At 45.7% G+C, this 15,117-nt stretch overlaps 2 protein-coding genes across 2 annotated transcripts; one reads left to right on the plus strand and one right to left on the minus strand.

The window, feature by feature from the left end:
* Window positions 1-2,440: 2,440 nt before the first annotated feature.
* On the plus strand, window positions 2,441-9,656 carry LOC124692370. Its single transcript, XM_047225724.1, has 5 exons — window positions 2,441-2,736; window positions 2,854-5,070; window positions 5,304-5,484; window positions 5,630-5,678; window positions 9,205-9,656. The coding sequence occupies exons 2-5, from the start codon at window positions 2,903-2,905 to the stop codon at window positions 9,255-9,257; spliced, it is 2,451 nt and encodes an 816-aa protein (XP_047081680.1). The 5' UTR covers window positions 2,441-2,736; window positions 2,854-2,902; the 3' UTR covers window positions 9,258-9,656.
* A 2,764-nt stretch (window positions 9,657-12,420) lies between these two features.
* Window positions 12,421-13,915, minus strand: LOC124687274 (V-type proton ATPase 16 kDa proteolipid subunit-like). The gene is made up of 2 exons (XM_047221068.1): window positions 13,446-13,915; window positions 12,421-12,758 (listed from the first exon to the last, which is right to left on the minus strand). Exons 1-2 carry the CDS (start codon window positions 13,811-13,813, stop codon window positions 12,626-12,628), a joined length of 501 nt encoding a protein of 166 aa, XP_047077024.1. The 5' UTR covers window positions 13,814-13,915; the 3' UTR covers window positions 12,421-12,625.
* Window positions 13,916-15,117: the final 1,202 nt, after the last annotated feature.

The raw sequence follows: 15,117 nt of genomic DNA on the forward strand, positions 1-15,117 counted from the left end.
TCAAGATTACGGTGGTTCTGATGGAAAAGATATCGATCCCTCGTTTCTCCCTCGGCTCCCCTTTATATAGGAGGTGGAGCCAAGGCGTTTCGTGTCGTACAAGTTACAAACTATTCGAGGCGCATTGGGCCTTTCCTACGTTGATACAAGATTCCTACTACAACTCCACTTTCCTTATCCGAAGATCTCTGGGCTTCTGGGCCTCCAAAGCTTCGGGTTCGTGGGCTTCATGTCCTTTTTATATAACCAGGGTCCTTTATTCTGCATGCCTCTTAGGCATACCTATGTCAGTAGCTATGTGGTTTATCTCTCTCTCCCATGGTGTGATCTTTATGAGACCATGAGCTTTGTATCTAGATGTCGTTATGCTATTCAAGTGAATTTTACTTATGTGATCTCCGGAGACTCCTTGTCCCACGTGTGTAAAGGTGATGGTGTGTGCACCGTGTGGATCTCTTAGGCTATATTTCACAGAACACTTGTTCACTGAGTTATGATTTGAGTTGGATGTCTCTATGAAATTGTGGTGTGTTAGTACCTCCTATGAATGCTCAAAGTGATGGAGTGGGGTGTTCATTAGCACTTGTGAATACATCTTTAAGGTTTGCTTTTGCAACCCTACGCGGTGAATTAGTGTTCGTTATCCAACAGGAGAGTAGTTCAGAGTAGCATAGTGAAGTGCTTATATTTATATTCCTTTATGATATCATTGTTGAGAGTGACCACTAGTGAAAGTATGATCCCTAGGCCTTGTTTCCAAACATCGAATCACCATTTATTTACAGTTTTACTGCATGTTTACTTGCTGCCATATTTATTTCAGATTGTTATTACCACTCATATTTATCCATATCACTTGCATTTTACTATCTCTTCGCCGAACTAGTGCACCTATACATCTGACAAGTGTATTGGGTGTGTCGAGGACACAAGATACTTCTTGTATCTTAATTGCAGGGTTGCTTGAGAGTGGTATCTTTTACCTCTACCTCCCTGAGTTCGATAAACCTTGGGTGACCCACTTAAGGAAAACTTGCTGATGTTCTACAAACCTCTGCACTTGGAGGCCCAACACTGTATACAAGAATAGAAGCGTGCGTAGACATTAAGGTGCCGAGCAGAAGGGGGCGCATTCTGGCACCAGATCCATGACTACTTCCATGAGCATCGCCAGTATGGGGATGACCAATTTGAGAGCGACCGCAATGAGTGCTCCCTCCAAAAGAAGTGGGGAACAATTCAAGCGGAATGCAACAAGTTCCAGACGGCGTATGATCACGTGAAGCGGGTTCCCGTTAGCGGCACCGGCATGAAGGACTTGGCATAGTTCTCAACCTTAACTTGTTCTTTCATTGTTTGCACATATGTTTGTCATTGTTGTCTCGCTTTTCTCTAGGTGTGGAAAGCCTTGGATTACAAAATGGTGAATGACGGAAAAGGGCATGCATTTGGTCGGCACCATAATGACTTGTATGCTGAAAAGAGGTGTCCACATACAAGAGGGATGAGAGGAAGCGCTGGGAGAAGGAAAAGGACATGAAGAACTACTACGATGTCCAAAAGAGAAATCTTGAGATTGAAGATGCCAATGCGAAGACGAGGGCTAGGGAAGTGGAGCTCGAATAGAAAAAATTGGAGCTCATTGCAGCGGCAAGGGCAAAAGAGGTGGAGCTGAAACGCCAAGCCGAGGACCACATGATCATGACCGCCGACTTGATCGCCATCAAAGAGGTGAAGATAGCTTGGTTTGAGAAGAGGCAGAAGGAGATCCTAGACCGCACAAATTGAGTTGACAATCTTAATTTTTAATTTTTATATTTATTTCTTGTTCAAACTATGATATATTCGTTTCCTAGTCATGCTACATTTTATTTGACATTATTCTATATTTTTAGATGTTATTTATAAATTTGTGTGGCTAAATGACCTATTTCCCCCCAAAAAAAGATTATTAGGCACGTTGGTAAAATAGGTGGCCGATGCGTTGGGTGCATCGCGCGACCCAAAATAGCGGACAAACGTGGGACGCTGTCCACGCATACACCCAAACGGACGCAACCGAACACACGCAAGGGGGCGCCCATTTAAATCACCGTGTTGGAGATGATCTAAGCAAAATGCCCTTGCCGAACGAGTCATAAATTTGATTTTTTTGAAATCACGTATTATTATTGGAAATTAATAAAAAAATCCATATTATTTTTTAAAAATCGCTACTACTACTATAAGCTTAGCCGGGGAATAGTCAAGTCAGCGGCGAGCATAGACCTTGTCCGGCCTGCCTGCCATCACACGTGTAATGTGTGCGACGATAATAATCCCATCCCTCTCCAGTATTAGAGCGAGTGGTGAGCCCACCTGTCATGGGCAGAGCAGCCACAGACAGCAAATAGATAGAGGCATTAAATCCACGCGCGCATTCATTCACGCCCGCATCCGAAACTGATATGCTCCGACCCACCAAAAAGGCACCCATTAATCTCTCCACCCCTTTCCGCTTTCCTCTTAAAAATCCACCAATTCCTTGCCGTCGCCGTGGAATTCAGATTCGCCCACCGCCGCCGTCGCCTCTCATACTCCATAATTCTTCTTGCCGTGTTTTTTTTTGGGGGCTTTCGCCTCGATCAAACTGGTAGGAGGAGTTGATACAAACAAGAACTGGGGCTATCGGAAGGAGGCAATTACTGCCCCGATTCCGCCTCGATGATGGCTCGATCGGCGATTTAGTGCCCATTTGTGAGTTCATTAACCCCTTTCACCTAGGGTTTCCGATTCCTCTCGTCAAGGAAAAGCTGCAGGGAATCGTAATCACTCTCCTTTTTTTTCCATCTCCGCCTTTTTCTTTTTCTTCAGAAGAAAGAATTTTGGCGAATTCTTCGTGGATTCCGCGTCACCGGCCGCGATGCAGTACCACCACCACCGCAGCCGCCTGCCGCCGCCGCCTCCGCCGCCGTTCGGCCGCGGCGGCGGCGCCGTGTACCCCCGCGGCGGCCACAAGCAGCTGTACGCTCCCCCTCCACCTCCTCGCCGGCTGCCGCTTCCCGCACCGCCCCCACCGCCGCCGCCGCACCGCAGGCACGAGGTGCTCATGGAGGCCGGCCGCCTCGCCGCCGAGTACCTGGTGTCCACGGGCGCGCTCCCGCCCTCCTCCTTGCAACGCGGGGGCGGCGACGCGTGGGCCGTCCCTCCCCCTCCCCCTCCCCCGCCGCTGCCTCAGCAGCTGCAGGAACCCCCCGCGTTCTATGGCCGGAGGAGGTACGACGATGCGTACTGCAACAACCCTGCCACCCGACCTAGGCGGAGCAATAGCAGTAGCAGTAGCAGTAATACTAGAGATAATTTTGATTACAGCAATGGTGGTATTAGCTACAATGGGAGGGGGAAGAGGAAGTATGGGGAGTACAGAAGGGGGCATATGGATTGGGGGAGGGACAGGGAGCAGGAGAAAGGAAGGTCCACTTCCAATGGTCGACGCTATGAGGAAGATAATGATGATGACGGTGCTCCCGGGTTTCGGATGGATCGGCGGGGAAATGATGAGGCCAGGAGTTGTGTGACCGAGGAGGTGAAGGAAGCGACACCTTCGATGGCGGCAAAGGCTGTAGTAACACAGTTGGAAATGGAGGATATCCGGTCAAACGCAGTGACCTCCAATGGTAATCATAGTAGGAAGGATGCTGATGCTCAGGAGCCAGAGGTGCAGTCTGAGAATGAGGACGGTGTCATGGAAGAGAATAAGGTAGTTTTGAGTTCAGAGTCGGAAATGGTGGAGAACGGGATGGACACAAATGGTGATGCTAATGCCGCTTCAACTATAGCTGTTATGGAGGAAGCAGAGACGAAACTTTTCGTAGATGGTAAGGTTGTGGATGAGGAAGCTCAAGATAACGGCAACATTTCGTGTGGGACTTCTTTAGACCCTATTGCTTTGGATGATGACATGGCGAATTTGGAAAATGGTTTGCATGTCGACAGCAGGAGTTTGCTTAAACACTGCGACTTCGCAAAAGCCCCAACGAAGCCCAGGTCAGTGCGCCCACATAGAAAGGCAGCAATTGAAACAGTTGATCCAGTTTCTTCTGGAGAAGCTTCCCAGATGGTTGTTGATGAAGCTGCAAATGAGAGATCTTTGACTGACACCCCATCAGACAATGGAGAAGATCAAACCTGCCAAGAAAACACTGGCTCCAGCACAGCTTGCGACGAAATAACGGAACCTACGCTCCTCCAAGAAAGCAAAACATCAGTTGTGGCTGAGAATATGAGAGAAGACAGTAAGGATGCACAACTCCATGTTGTCCAGGAATCCAAGGAAGAAACGGCTGTATCACCTTTGACAACTTCTCACAAGGATAGCTCGATGAAAGAAAACGACCTATCTCCATTGGCAGCTTCTTGCAAGGATGGCTTGATGCAAGAAACCAACCTATCTACGTTCAGAGAAACTCTTGAGGATAGTGTGATTGAAGAAACCGACCTTTCTCCATTGATCGATTCTCCAAATGATAGTTTGATTGAAGAAGCCGGCCTATCTTCATTGGCAGATTCACACAATGATAACTTGATTGAAGAATCTGACCTATCTCCATTGGCAGCTTATCATGAAGTTCGATTGATACAAGAAACTGACTTACATCAGGTAATGTCTTTGCATGAAGATAACTTAAACCTGCAGTTCAAGGAGGGAGCTCAGATTTGTGATACTGAAATGCTGCCGGAAGATGTGGACTTGATTGAGTTGTCTGGTCAAAAGAACACTGTTGGTGTTGAACTGTTCACTAACGCGGAGACTAAAACTATCATCAAAATGGAAGAAGAAGAAGAAGAAAAGCTGGATCAACCCAGCTCATTTAGAATACATAATAATCCTGGATTTGGCCGCTCTGTACCAGGATCTTCTGTGGAGCCACATAAACATCTGCAAGAAGATTTTGGAGCTAGGGCAGGTGACAATGTCAGTGGTACAAATAATGTATACCAAGATCCATTGGGCAATAACTCTGTCCAAGTATTTGATATAGAAGATGACACACAAATTGAAGTTGCTGGCTTTGATTCTTCACAAGCAAAGTGAGTTGCTTGGCCTGTAGTTATTTCCTTGTCTAACTTTTTTTTGCTACAATGATCTAGGAATTACTTGGTAGCCCTTAAATATGTCGTATGTGTTTCTCTCGCTTATGTTTCAGTGTGTCAGGTAGCCCCTCGAATAGTCTGTGGCGTGATGTTGTTACATTAGCATATCAAATGCTGTTTGTTAAGTTTGCTGCTTTAGGGTTTCTACTTACAGATGCAATTTTCAACAGGAATGATATGACATGCTCTAGCATGGATGGCATGATGCACCCTGGTATACATACCGATGATCTTCCTGTTATTCAAGATGGTTACAATCTTGCACTTTCTGATTACCTCGTGGCTGATATACCATGCTTCACATCAATGCAACCTGATCTTCAAGCTAGTATCTGTGCCAATGATTCAGAGGTGAGACTTCCTGGTTCTTTTAGATAGTTTTCTTGTAGAGGCCCTAGAATGAAGTTTCAGTGAATGATTTTCCATGATTTTTTATCAGTCTTTTACTGCACTCTTTGGGAGGATAGCACATTAATTATTTTTGTTTCCCTTTCAGGGCATTCCAGTCATGGATGATCCAATATATGGGTCCCTCACTGATATAGGTAATGGAGACTAAATTTTCTAGTCACCTAATTTGCTTTAGCACTTTAGGCCTCCATGTCCTCTTGTCTGATTTTCCTATATTAGTCTCAGATACATATATAATTAGTTATCAGTTGCATCTGTTCGTTTGTGCAAAATGTTGTGTCTATTTTTGTTATTCTCTGGTGGAGTATTACTGGTATAAGATTTTCTGCTCACTATTCTTGTAAAAATTGAAGTAATATTCTGGTATGGAAAGTTAGATATATATTGTGTAATTTACTATATTTGCACACATCCTATTTCTAGGGAAGAAACCCCTTAGAGCATCTTCAGCAGGTCCCATAAGAGTTCGTATCATAAAATCGTTTTTCAGTAATTCTGTAAAACGTACGCTGCGGGCTCGGACAGATTAGATACTGTGAAGAACATAAGAGTTAGCCGGCTGTATCTGGTGCCGCCTCGCCCTGGCACACGACTCCCACGCTGGAACCTGCTGCCGCAATCTCTTGTCGGCCACAAACATGCGCACCCGGCGCCCTGCTTCCCAGCCTCGGTGCCATGGCTTCACCCACCATCGGGTGCCCTCACGGTCACACCTGTTCTGCCCCAAGCGCTCCACCGCCGCTGCACCTTGTCCTGCATCCCTGCCGCTGCAGGTGTGCTCCAGCTGACCGTCACCTGCTTCTCTCACCGGAAATTGAAGTTTGCCGCAAGGAATCGAACCTCGCCGGAAATTTGGTCGAATTCCAGCAAGTCTGGCGACGGAGCATCCTGAAAGTTCCCTCCCGCCAAATGTTTCTCTGTTTACAGTTCACTGTAAAATTCACCCTCCGAACTGACTATATGAAGTACCCAGGGGTCAATTTACGGGACACTGGAAAAAAAATTATGGTATGGGCCGTTTTGCGGGATCTTTTCGGTGCGCATTTTTTTGACACAAACCATATAATACAATTTTGGGTTTTCTACGGGATCCGCTAGAGATGCTCTTAGCTTTGTTCTTAGAAGGTGAGGAGACTCGAACCCGGGTGGGCTGGGTGGAACCTTGTCTCACTAGCCAGTACGCCCTGGAGAGCACAGGGTCTCAAATAGCCCAAGTAATTACAGATGCAGTGAGTATCTTGAACCCGGCTGTCCATGTTGGGCTTCTCACTGGGTCAAGATTTTAATTATATTGTTATTATAGCAATCCATCTCACCCGGTGCTTGACCTTTTCCTATCACTTAAAAGTGGGCCCACAACTTATGTCCGGTGTTACGCTGAATAAATGGTGGTAGCACATACTCAAGCTACACTAACTCAAATTCACTTTCATTACATGAAAAGACTACCAGGTTAGAGTAATACTAAATCCAAATACAGTAATTGTTCATTACTCAACAAACACATTTTCACTTTCAGTACATGAAAAGACTACCAGGTTAGAGTAATACTAAATCCAAATACATTAATTGTTCATTGCTCAACAAACACATTTTCACACCGTGAGGCCCTGGAGACTTGCTCAAGATTAGAATTGCCATCTATGCACAGTGCGCATTGATAACGGTGGGTAATAAATGCCTGTTAACGCTTTCATCTGACTGGGCAACTTCTAAGTACATCTATAATGCTCCCTGCTACAAGAGATGAGATCTCTAATGGCTTTTGCACATTAGCCCTTTAATCACTTTAGTTAAATCTCCATTCTACTTTCAAGCGTAGACCATCAAGCCCTTCCTAGGCCTTCTTAGAAAATGCCAGCTTGCCGCATGCATAATAATCTCCTACAGTATTGACCTTTTTACTGGCTAGGTTCCGAACCAACCTATGCACTTTATATGACAACTTCTATTGGAAAAAAAAACAGAATGTTTTCACTGCTGTATAGGTGGAAACCAAATCGGGGCCTCATGTTCATGCACCCCCACACTCCCACCACTTTGAGCAATGTTTACTTACGTTCATGAAACATCTATATCAGTGTAGTAGTTATTAAGCTTATTATAGCAAGTGGTTGTACTTCTGCATGTGTACATATAGAAGTCACTATAGCACACACAATATCCTTTGCCTTTGCAACTCAGTGGCATATGCTTACTAAGAAAATCCTCCATGTTCCTAGTTTCTGTTCTTGCTGTTTTTGCTCATACTGTTCAATTCGAATGTGCGAATGTTCTCGCTGTCTCATGGTTACCTGCCTGGTGTATTCATTTGAGCGATCACCACCGTCATGGTTTTGAATCGCTGTATAGTCGCTGGGTCGTTTTATCAAAATCACGGGGACTCGCGACTAAACAGTCGACTAATCACTGAGTCGCCGGTTGGCGATTCAATTTTGAGTCACGACTCAGAAACCTTGACCACCGTAAGTTTAGTAACATATGCTTAAGGGGTAATAAATCCTCATCAGATACTTAATACCCACATGTTTGCACAAATCATCAATGCTGATTTTCTATTTGTGTGAAACAAAATTTAGTTAAGTGAGAAAAGAATATGCTTTTTCACATCTTAAGAAATTCAATCACTGCCTACATAACTATTCCTTCATCTGTGAAGTTCAGACAACTGGATCGTTCCCTTTCCCGAATAACCCGTACTATAATCATGAGTAAATTCTGGCGTGGAAATGCTGTTACATATAATTGGATGTACAAACAAAGATCACCTCATTGCACCTGATTTACAGCCAAAATAATTATCTGAATCTGGTTCAACCTGTTGGTTTGTGGGACTTTTTTTTCTAGGTGTGGTCTTACTGTTAAATCTGGTTCAAGTGTATACTTTTTTTATAAAATCATGCTCCACATTGGAATTTATTCAATAATCGAATATAGTGCATGGAATCATTCTTGGCCCTCTCTATTGACTAGCTTCTTACTCCACCAAATTGTAGTGTACACCTATTTTAACTGATTTACATGATCTGTTTGATATGTGAAAAGATTGGTAATTTGCATTGGAATCTGTCAGCTAATCTTCTTATATTAAGAATCAAGTGAATACGAGAACAATATTGGGGTGCTAGCGAAATGAATGGCAAACTCATACCTTAAGAATTAGAAATTGGGGATCACTTGATAAATAGTCATACTGTAAATCATGCGTGTTCAATTGCTTGGTAATTTGAAAAGAGCTGCATGGTTGATTCATACTACACCCTGTCTAGACTTGGTGAACTTTTGTGTCAACTGTCCCACTAAACACTATGTAAAAATGACATACACTACAACATTGGCTCGTTCTTGCTCTATCCGTGTGAGCGAAAATACCATGTTTTTGGACTAGAGATGGCTATCAGGTGTAGCGACTACGGTGGTTGATGTATGAATTCCGCCTTGACTGCTGAGAAACTACTACTCTTTTTTTCTGGTCTAGGGAAAGATTCCGGATTTTGCCTTTCTTTCTTTGATTCTTAGATTTTGCTTAGCAGCCATGCCACTGAACACACTTTGCATATTATTGTTAACATTGTGTACTTGGAAGCGTTTGTCGGGTGACATTTTTTGGTTCAATTTTCTCCTGGAGCTTAACACTTTTTCCCACTTTGCTGCTTTCAGGTTTCTTGGATGTTTGGGGGCAGCCAGCTGAGGACTTCGGGAAATTCTTTTAAGCTGTTGCCGAAAGCAGAAATTGTTCAGAACGTGGCAAAAATAGCATGTGTAGCATAGCGTAGGCAAGAATAAGAAGATTGCGCCTCCTCCAAAGATATGGCGTATCAGCCGCAAAGTAGCAATAGAGAAATTTTAGATGTTAATACTGGTCTGATGAGGCAAGTCCCTGATTCAAAGTTGGTTTTCTGTGTAGCTTGATGTGGTAGGATAGATAGGTCCTCTGCTGTGTCATTCTTGATATACGGTGAGCACTGTAAACCTGCCTTCATTCGATGATGATTGGGTCGGTGCATCCTACACATTGTGCTGCAGGTTGGACTTTATTTGGGTCAACGACATGTATGATCTGTTTGTGGTCATTGGGATGCAAGGATGGTAGTGACATGCTGGTGCCCCTATCATTTTTTTCTCTCGAGAAAACGCAAAGGACCTTTGCGTCTCATTTCATTGAAATGATACTCCCTCCGATTCATATTAATTGACTTCAATATGGATGTATCTAGAACTAAAATGTGTCTAGATACATTCATATTAGAGTCAATTAATATGAATCGGAGGGAGTAGTAGTTTTGTTTACAATCCTCCTATGAGGCAGTTTACATTATACACACACAGTTGCTTTAATGCACATCCCAGGTCGTCGGTAGCGCAACCCTAAGCCCCATTGCTCCAGCTCTAGCCCAGAGGGATGCCTCTTCCTTGACTTTGGACATCAGGCCATGTAGCTGTGTTCCTTCAAAAACACAGTCGTTCCTATGCTTTCAAATCATCCATGGCAGGAGTAGTGCTGCATATCCTAGTCCTCTTTGCGGAGAGGTTTGGGCGTCGCTTGTTTTGCCTCCACCAGCCAGTGAAGATGGATCCGTCGGTGTCTCTTGGCGTGCGGCACGACAAACGCATACATGCCAAAGCCTCATGAAGTTTGGCATGAGCCCGAAACCATGCTTTGGCGAAGGGCAGTGGATGAATAGGCATCGGGGGTGGTGTTGTCCCTTTCTCTTCCCTGGCAAACGGATTTGGGGGCCAAAATAACGCTGTCTGTGGGAATTGGAAACGTTGCCCCGAGTCCCAATGATGCCCCTCAAATCCTATCGGTCGGCCGGAATTTTGTCATTTTACCCATTTCTTAACCATTTCTCATCAATAAAACATACTCAGTTCAACATAAATACCAAACATATAAATTCAAATACCTGACATCCGGCATAGTACCAACTCCAAAATACGACAAATCCCACATCGTTTCAACAAGCACATGAATTGATCAATCTTCTCGACTGATGATCTATGAGGCTAAGATCGGTTGTCATCACACGTGTCTCCTCCACGAACAACTTGAGATCAATTTCTTTCGCCCTTGTGGTTGCATCCAACTTTGTGCTGGTGGCAAGGTTGGCATCAATGTGAAGCTTCTCGCTTGGCGATGGCATTGATGATACTTCTCTTGAACGATATCCACAAATCCCTTGAAGCGATCATCTTTCTTCTATTCTCGAATTTCCCCTCTCTTTCCACTTGAGGTCTTTTTGATGGCTACCATCTCTTTCAAAGATTCTTGCAAAGTGATCGTTGATGCATGACGCTTCAAGTCTTCCTTGGAAAGCTTTTTTCCCCGAGGCTGATCGGAGCGCATACCCAAACCACCACTTGTTGCACCTCTTCGACATGAATACTGGATTGCTTGTTGCTCCTTTTCTTTCCACTTGTTTGACCCTTGACTTGTTTCTTGAGTGATGCAAGGAGGTCAATCCACTTGGGACCTGGTGAAGCTTGGGCCATGCATGAACGAAGTTGAATGCGTTCAAAGCTTGCCAGACTTGAGTGGCCACCTAGGCACCCACACCAAAGCCAGTGTGTCACCGGGGGCGTATGCGGACTTGAGGTCAAGATTATCTGGTGCCGCCCGAGCAGAGGACGCCGAGTCTCCAACTCGGGGGACTCAACGCGTGAAGAAAACTTCCTCGGCGGTGGCACATAGCCCAACATGTCGTCATACAGCGGCATCAGCAGCAACATGCTCCTTGGCAAGCGGGCTCTAGAGGTTTGGCTAGCGGTAGCTGAGCCTTGCGCGGCCACGGCATCGGCCACAGCTTGGCAGTTGAGCATGCGCAACACGTGCTGCCCCCGTCCAACTGGTTTTGGGCCGCGCCGCAGTCTCCTTCTCTCTCGTGTGCGCTTCATGCTTTGGGGTATTGGCTAATTCCTCGGCGGGATGAAGAGGGCAAGGTCTTTAACCATGGTGGCAGCGCATGGGGCCAAGAAAGGTTCCATGGGAAGGGAGGCGGCAACACGTGTGTTTGGGAGGGAGAAGTGGGTTAGTGGAGTGTAGACAAGGGCATAGAAACCGACGAGGGGGTCCACGGGGACGAAAGAGGATAGCGTACAACCTCCGCCGTCCGATATTTGGGGCCAAGATGGGGGCCATCGACCTTCAACAAACTGCGGACACACGATAGGGGTGGCCGTTTGGCGCAGTTTTGGCCTAGGCAGCCTCCACGCTGACAGTTTCACACCGATGTGCCAATTTGAGGGTCTCCCTTGGAGATGCTCTTAACTATACTGCCTGCTAACTCGCTGGAAACCAAACTTTGGATATTGTAATGAAGTACTACCTTCGTCCCAAAATATAAGTCTTTTCTAAAACTTCTACTAGAAGAAATAACCGAACAGGGTAAAGTCTCTGACACCGTCAGGAAAATACTAAAATGGAGTAAATCTCGGAAAATGTGGAAGACCTACTGCTTAGAAAGAGAAACAGTGGTGGTAAAGTATTCCTCTACGCAAAAAAAAACTATTTGAAGCTTTCTTGTTGTCTCGTTCAAGATTTTTTTGCTTATCTGCAGATATATATATGGTTATTGGGCGATGCCGAAGTAGAGGGAGAAAACCAAAGAATGATCAAAACAGCTGCCGTCTACCAATTGCTACAAAAGATTGGAACTTCATGGTTATCTGCATTCCACGTTAAATTGTCCCAGAATCATGCTGGGACAGCACTGAAGCTGGAACGAACCAGAGATGCTGCCATCCCCGGCGGTCACTTGAACTAAAGCAGCACAAGGGAATTTTGTTATTTTGTAGGAAAGACAAGTATTTTCTTTCCAACTTCAGAGACAGTGATGAGCATAGCACGATACAAGGATATATATAGAGAACATCTCAGAAAAACAAATCCTGGTTTATTCACCAAACCTTTCCATGTTCTCAAGCAACAATGTGCCAGGTGTGCATTAAAAGTTATAGAATCATACAACTACCAAGAAGACAGAAGAAAGCATGGAGTCTGAACAGCAGAAATAGACCACAAAGATACATCAAAACAACACAGTGAACACTCGTATGTGGTATAGGGGTCATAAACCAATGTCTAGTCTGCTCGGGATTGACCAGCACGAGATGACAAGATGATACCGACAATGAGGCCATACAGTGCAAGCGCTTCGGCAAAGATGAGGATGAGGATCATGCCCACGAACAATTTTGGCTGCTGAGCATTCGCCCTGGGAGCAGAGAAGTTGACATTAGAACAACATCAAGATGAGTTTATGTTGGAGTACTTAACTAATCTTGTTTATCAGTCCTAGTCCTTAACATAGAAGTGGCACCGTACCGAACTTTATTTATCTCTTAATTTGAGAGCCAGTTAAAGAGATATATAGAAACAATCATTGGTAAACAAGATCATTTATTGGCCAAACCTGCTCACCACTAGACCTATATGAAAACTGATGCAGCATAGATTAATAGATTATGAACCATCCAACCACAAGCAAAATTTCTCAGTTGTCATCATAGGTATGCATGAATACACAACACTGAATGCATAGACCATAAGTTTTGGTTGAAATACAAGAGCAAAGTGTTGCATTACAAAATCGAAGTGCATCAGCATCAATCCATAGCTTTGAGAATAACTGAACAGTGACCGAATTGGTGAATTATAATGACAAGCCAAGAAGACTGAAATCGGAGTTATCCAATAAATTATGAAGTTTGCCAGCTTATATGGCAATTGGCTACTTCTGGTATGATTTCAGCAGCATAAGGTACACCCACTAATTACCACGCCAAAGAGCATTATGAAAGAGATTATTAGACTAGTAAACTATGCAATTATGCAACACAAACTAATCGACATTAAAAAAAATAGCAAAATGTTAGCTCGATTTGGGGATCGGGATGAGCACCTGACACCAGCGTCGCCGACGATGCCGATTGCCATTCCAGCGGCGAGTCCAGCGAGGCCGCATGCGAGCCCGGAGGAGAGGTGCGCGTATCCGTCGAAGAGGAAGTACGGCTTGGCCTTGGGGTTGATCCCGGTGCTGATGATGACGGCGATGATGAGTCCGTAGATGCCGAGCACCCCCGCCATGACGACGGGCACGATGGACTTCATGACCAGCTCCGGGCGCATGACGCCCATTGACGCGACCCCGACGCCGCTCTTGGCCGTGCCGTACGCCGCGCCCATGCACGAGAAGACCAGCGCCGCCGCCGCGCCCAGGAACCCGAAGAAGGGCGCCGTCTCGTCGCCGCTGAACACGGACGTGGCCATGGCGTCGCTGAAGTCGGCTTCCTTGGACAATCCTAGGCGTTTGATCGAGAATGGGGAGCGAGCTGGTGTTTGGTGTCAGGCTGGTGGTCGGGGAGGAGACGATGGGTGGGGAAGAGAACACGGTGGCACGACGATCTGGGTTCTGGGGAAATGACTGTCCTGACTCCTGACCCGTGGGCCGTGGCTACTAGACCATCTCTAGCGGGCCGACGTATTTTGGACACCTAAAATGTCCGCGTGCGTTCCTTTGCGCGGCTGCAGACGTGAAAATAATCATGCGTCCGTTTGCGTCGGATGACTCCAGCGGGCAACGCATTTTCGGCGCGGACCATTTTAAATTCAGAAAACAAGTTAAACAATTAAATTGCATGAAATTATAGACTCAAATTGGCTCAAATTGAGGTCTCAAATAAGTTCATCATATTTTACACATGGTATGGCGCAAAATGGAGTCCAAAAGGGCACAACATGGCCATAACAACAAATCTAGTTCAAAAGGAGGCCATGGTGCTAGACATTGGCGTCGTAGATCAGTCGTCATCTCGCGCGCGGATTTCGGCGCGTTTCTTTATGAACCAGGCCCCGGTGTTATCGTCCATCCTGCTCAAGTCGGCCAACATGATCCTTGTATCCTCTGCACGGGTCTTGGCCGCGGCGTCCATCCTCCCGGCCTCGGCGTCACGCAATTTAGCCTCGGAGTCTCCTTTTTGGCCTCGACGTACATCCTTTGGACCTTAATGACCTCTTTGGTGAGGTTGAGGTAGATGGAAGGTGCGGCCTCGTTTTCGGACGCTTCTTCTCGTCCCTTTTGGCCATGGCGGTTAGATTCCCGTCCATCAACTTCTCCAAGCTCGCATGAACGAAAGGGCCGTCGCCTCTCGGGCAAGATCGACCATGGTAGCCTTATGGCCCAGGGGACGAGGTGGAAGGGCTTGACGCCCTGATCGTCGTCTTCGCCGTCCACGACAATCGGTGCTGTCCTATTCTTGACAGCTTCATCGTAGGCCGCAAAGCTTGTCTACCACTTTTGCGCGCCCTTCAGCTTGTCCCAGCAATGGACCATATGGAAGCCTTTCTTATGCGTTGCTTTGAACCTCTCCAAGGCCCGGGATACCTGCATTTGGTTAAAGCCCGGATCATGGTTTGCGAATGATGTACATATAATAGAATGATGATGCTTGTCTCTTGTTTACCACCGAAATCACGCCAGCGCCGCTAATGGGGTTGTTCACAACATGTTCGACGACAAAGCATAGCTTTGCTTGTCTCTTGTTTGATGTAGTTCCATCTTTTTCTGATGGACT

Source organism: Lolium rigidum, chromosome 2 (genome assembly GCF_022539505.1).
Source record: "Lolium rigidum isolate FL_2022 chromosome 2, APGP_CSIRO_Lrig_0.1, whole genome shotgun sequence".
NCBI lineage: Eukaryota > Viridiplantae > Streptophyta > Magnoliopsida > Poales > Poaceae > Lolium > Lolium rigidum.

Bases quoted from the DNA above. Each gene is read 5' to 3' on its own strand.
- LOC124692370 (XM_047225724.1), top strand. From the start codon at position 2,903: ATGCAGTACCACCACCACCGCAGCCGCCTGCCGCCGCCGCCTCCGCCG. The intron at 5,485-5,629 runs GTGAGACTTCCT...TTTCCCTTTCAG, and splicing joins TCTGTGCCAATGATTCAGAG to GGCATTCCAGTCATGGATGA. The intron at 5,679-9,204 runs GTAATGGAGACT...TGCTGCTTTCAG, and splicing joins TGGGTCCCTCACTGATATAG to GTTTCTTGGATGTTTGGGGG.
- LOC124687274 (XM_047221068.1), bottom strand. From the start codon at position 13,813: ATGGCCACGTCCGTGTTCAGCGGCGACGAGACGGCGCCCTTCTTCGGG. The intron at 12,759-13,445 runs GTGCTCATCCCG...CTCTGCTCCCAG, and splicing joins GTCGGCGACGCTGGTGTCAG to GGCGAATGCTCAGCAGCCAA.